This window comes from Nanorana parkeri, unplaced genomic scaffold (genome assembly GCF_000935625.1).
Source record: "Nanorana parkeri isolate BGI_ZX_2015 unplaced genomic scaffold, ASM93562v1 scaffold226, whole genome shotgun sequence".
Classification (NCBI taxonomy): domain Eukaryota; kingdom Metazoa; phylum Chordata; class Amphibia; order Anura; family Dicroglossidae; genus Nanorana; species Nanorana parkeri.
Window position 1 is genome coordinate 1,465,603 of NW_017306494.1, and position 4,803 is coordinate 1,470,405.

At 43.7% G+C, this 4,803-nt stretch overlaps 1 protein-coding gene across 1 annotated transcript in view; it reads left to right on the forward strand.

Moving 5' to 3' along the window:
* The window catches only part of LOC108786791 (cytochrome b-c1 complex subunit 7), a 4,485-nt gene extending 356 nt beyond the window's left edge, over positions 1–4,129 (forward strand). Inside the window, exons 2-4 of the mRNA XM_018556163.1 lie at positions 413–484; positions 2,034–2,200; positions 3,969–4,129. Coding sequence (XP_018411665.1) covers positions 413–484; positions 2,034–2,200; positions 3,969–4,046 — 317 coding nt within the window. The 3' untranslated portion in view covers positions 4,047–4,129. The remainder of the gene's footprint in view (positions 1–412; positions 485–2,033; positions 2,201–3,968) is intronic.
* Positions 4,130–4,803: the final 674 nt, after the last annotated feature.

Genomic DNA, 4,803 nt, shown 5'->3' on the forward strand with positions numbered 1-4,803 from the left:
TGTTTTTTTGAGATGTAAAATAAAAGACCGACCAAGATAAATCACTTCTGGATTGATTACATCTTTATTGTGACTTTTATCTGTGCCACATGCTAAAAAGGTTGCAGCTTCTGCAGACAGTGGCTATTGCATGTGAAATAGGAACGTTTAAACTCTTTTTACTTTGCATTATGTACCTTCTGTATGAAAACTAAAGGGACAGTCACTTTCAATGTATGCAATGAATGTATTTGTATACCAGGAAGGTCCTTGCACTACATAACTGTTGGTAAATGTATAGGAGGTTGTGCAGACTACACTTGGGTTGCAGACTGGTGCTGAGCACCACTGGGATAAATCATGTTTGTACATGGCTCTCATGTACTGTTGGAATTCAGCTGCTTTCATTAATCTATTTATGCTTTTTCCTCAGTTCTAGTCTCGCGGCGAATGATGGGCACCCTAAACAAGTGGTACTACAATCTTGCCGGATTTAATAAACTAGGTAATAAATGTTTTCAAGTGTCATCCAGGTCTTGGGGCTTTTTCTGCAGCTCCCAGATTTGTCTAAGCCCCCTTATACACCATTCTAATAGAGGCATAGGGTGCTGTATATGAAAACAGTCTGTGCTTTCTTCATCTAGCATCTCCTTTTTCTGTTTTTAAAAACACACACATGGTGGGATATATTAGGCCGCAAATGAAGATTTTGTACCTGAAGTTGATGTGTTGGAAGCAGAAAAAATGGGCAAGCGTAAAGATTTGAGCGACTTTGACAAGGGACAAAATTGTGATGGCTATACGACTAGTCAGAGCAATTCTAAAACTGCAGCTCTTGTATGATGTACCCGGCCTGCAGTCCTCGGGACCTACCGAAAGTGGTCCAAGGAAGGTGAACTGGCAACAGGGTCATGGGTCGGCCAAGGCTCATTGATACACGTCAACGGCGAAGGCTGGCCTGTGTAGTCCAGTCCAAAAGAAGAAATAGTGCAGGTAAAATTGGTGAAAACATTAATGCCAGTTCCCATAGAAAGGTGTCTGAACACCCAGAGCATTGCAGTTAAGTGTGTATGGAGCTGCGTAGCCACCAGTCAGGGTGGCCATACTTCTACTGGCAGCCGGGGCTAAAAAAGGCAAACTAACTCCTGGCTGCTATGCTGGGGCAGCCACAAATACCCAGCCTGCTATTGGACATTTCAAATTACAATAGTAGGCTGGCTATTGCACCTGCCCACTGTCTGCTGTCCATCAGCAGAGGAGAGACCTGAAGGAGAAAGTTTTCTATCTTGTCCTCCTATGCTGATTGACAGCAGGCAGTGGGCGAGTACAATAGCCAGCCTGCTATTGGCTATTGCATTTGAAAATATCCAATAGCAGGCTGGGTATAGCTCCCAGCCTCTAGATGCAGCGGAGGCATAGGAGTGGGGCAGAGGACGGGGGCGGGGCAGAGGACGAAGGCCTCAGGTGACCAGAGGGACACGCTGAGCGGAGGAACGGGCCGGGTGAGTGGCAGAGATGGTTGGGTGAACAGAGCAACGGGCCGGAGCAGAAAAGGACCTAGGTAGCAGCGGAAGTACCGGGGGCAGCAGCAGAGGTACGAGGGGGGCAGCGGGAGGGGGGGAACACAGTCGCAGTAGTCTCTCCTCCCCACTGGTGTTGGCTACAGAGGTCTGTGCCCGCCCCCTCTGCCGATACAGGCCGGGATTTAAAGGGACACAGCTGCAGCCAGCACCAGCGGGGAGGAGAGCTATCAACTATTCGAGTATCAACTAATCGATGATGAGAATCGTTGCCAACATTTCTCATCATCATAAGTTGATACTCAAATAGTTGATGCTGCTCTTCTCCCCGCTGGTGCTGGCTGCAGCGGTCTGTGTCCCTTTTACATGCCTTGTATTCTGTAAAAAAAAAAAAGGGCTTTTTGCGGAGGGGATGGGTAACTTACTTTACGTGTGGTGTTTCTAAAATGTTTTTTGGGTTTTTTTTTTGTTCTGCTTTAAAATCAAATTGTGTTTTGACTATTTTTCACTAGTTGTAATTATTGCTCACAATAGGGTTAATGCGTGATGACACATTGTATGAAGATGACGACGTGAAAGAAGCCATTAAGAGGCTACCTCCCAAAGTTTATGATGAAAGAGTATTTCGCATCAAAAGAGCTCTGGATCTTGATGGGAAAAAGTCCATCCTGCCCAAAGTGCAATGGACAAAATTTGAAGAGGTGGGGACCTGTCTTTGCTGTGTTTTTTGCTTTTTTTTTTTTATATAAACCTTTTTTATCAATGGGAAATTTATAGAATGTTTTCAAAAGTTCTTTTTGAGGTGTTTACTTTTTAAAATCACTTTTTTAGATACTTGCTCTTATTGTAGTAAATGAAGAGATTTATGAATGAGTGTTAAAAAAAAAAAGGGCAACTGAACTTGCTGTATTTTCCTTGAAGACGTTTGGCCAAGTTAAGTCTATGCGAGCTAAATAGTTGTCTCTTTACACTATTGCAAAAAAAAAACTGTTACAGAAGGCTTACAAATACCCTGACACCAACAGCCCAAGTGAATTAAGTATTGCAGTGTTTACTTGCAGTGTTTTTTCCTTTTTTTTTTTTCTCCTAAATTTATTTTTTACTCACTTGCAACGTGCTTTTGAACTTGGACTACTCCCGGAGAGCCAATTTCCTAGCACAGTCCCCTCACTCCTTGCATGTCATAAACCTCTCCTTATCTGGAAGCTAATTGCTGTCTAGGCTGACCAATTCCCCCCTCCGTTCCCTAGGACCATTTATGTAGCTGCCGGGGGGGGGGGGTTAAGAGAGCGAAGAGGAATACCTAAAGTGTGAAGTCACATGAGCGCAGGGCTGGGCGAATCCTAGGAGCCAGGTAGCCAATGCTTCTTAAAAAAAAAAAAAAAAAAATCACAGCTGGCTTCTAGGTTTTGAGGTTTTCTCGAGTTGTTCTTAATGGAGCTGACACAGAGATAAATCCAGCTGGATCCTGGATTGGACAAACTGGCTCTTAAATTCCTTATTGTTTCTAGAAATATATTTACCCTCCTGGTTATATCCACATTATCAACATAGTTGGATTATTCTGTTCAGCTTGTTTGTGTGTTAGAAGAAGTTCCTTGTGTTTATCAATGATAGCAGAGAGTAGGGAGTGAGAACAATACCCTATATATGGTCTTTTTTCAGACTGAAAGTGCACCTTTCAAAACATTTTTCTGCTCAACCAATACAATACAGAATCCATGAACAAATGTAACGACAAGATTCTAGTTTATTATACACAGGTTATATGTATAAGGTCAGGCTGAGCAACCAGGAAGTGTTTTAAAGTAGAACTAAAGTCCTGCTGTAAAACATTTTTTAGATAGTCTTTGCATAGTGCCCCTTGCAATTCCTCTTTTGTATGTAAGTCCTTGAACATTCTCTGCACCTTGAGTGTAGAGCAGGGTGCTAGGGACGATTTACCTGTGGTATGCATGAATAGTTGTGAAATCATTAGGGCTGTCCAATGGCTGAGGAGGAGAACCGAGAAGAGTTGGCAGACAGAGCAGTGACCGGAGTCTGGACCTGTCATCTTTAAAGGAGGGTACGGTATAAGGCAAGTCTTCTCTAATGCTGTGCATACTTGTGCATTATGGCGAAGGTCTTACACCTAGTGGAAATATACAGTATATGAGCCCATTTATCCGTGATGGCTAAATCAAGTTGGTTGAATATAGATGTTTTAGCCCAGGGGTAGCCAAACTCTGGCCCTCCAGCTGTGGTGGAACTACAAATCCTATGAGGCATTGCAAGATTCACAGCCACAGACATGACTATCGGAGAGAGATGCATCATGGGATTTGTAGTTTCACCACAGCTGGAGGGCCGGAGTTTGGCTACCCCAGTTTTAGCCTAATCCCTACCAGTTTCTGGCTGGGAATGTTAGTTTTGACAAGTATTTAAAAAATAAAGACATTGCATAACTTGATGTGCATTTGTTTTTATCAGGATGTCCGCTATCTGGAGCCCTACCTAAAAGAAGTGATCCGTGAAAAAAAAGAGAAACAAGAATGGAACAAGAAATAAGGCGATGACTATTCTTTTACAGACATTTTGTTATATTTATGTAAGATTGAGTGACGTTCACCAATCTTCAGACTGAATATTGAGCTCACTTTCTGATCTCTGTTTCTTGAGCTGACCAAAAATAAATGCTTCAAATGACTATTTTAGTTTTTTATTTTGTACGTTTTTGCTGTCATTTCGTTAATGAATGGAAAGATTTTTGTGGAGCGGCTGAACAAATGTTATTACCTGCACACCCCACTGTGTTCTCTCCCAGCCTTTCCCCAGCTGATAAACATCTAGTGACGGATTGCCCACATTAGCAGTTTAGCATTCCCTAGACTTGATTGGGATGTTGCTCCTGCAGTAAAAGTGCAGCCAATTTTTGCCTATGGAACCTTAGTGCACAGACATGGGCAGCCCAGCACAAGATTTTACTGGCTATGCTGCATTTTGTGAAAGAGGCTGCAGCAGTTGGGGAAGGAAAGTACCAACCTGGGGTAGCGGGCTACAGCTGTGTGTAAATAATTGTGGTTCAGGCTTTAGATGGCCACCCTGATCTCTACCAAACCTCCTGGTCTTCCAGTGCAAGCTGACCAGAGGGGACAGATTCCACGGTCCAAGCTGGCCCAGGAATTGGCAGTGAGGTTACCAGATGGGCGCAGCCAATTCTGCACTCTAGAAGGCCAGCTTGGTCTTTGCCTGACCTTCCGGTCTTCCCGCGTAAGCTGGCCAGACAGGATAGTGGTCCAAGCTGGCCCTGAACGTGGCAGCAGGG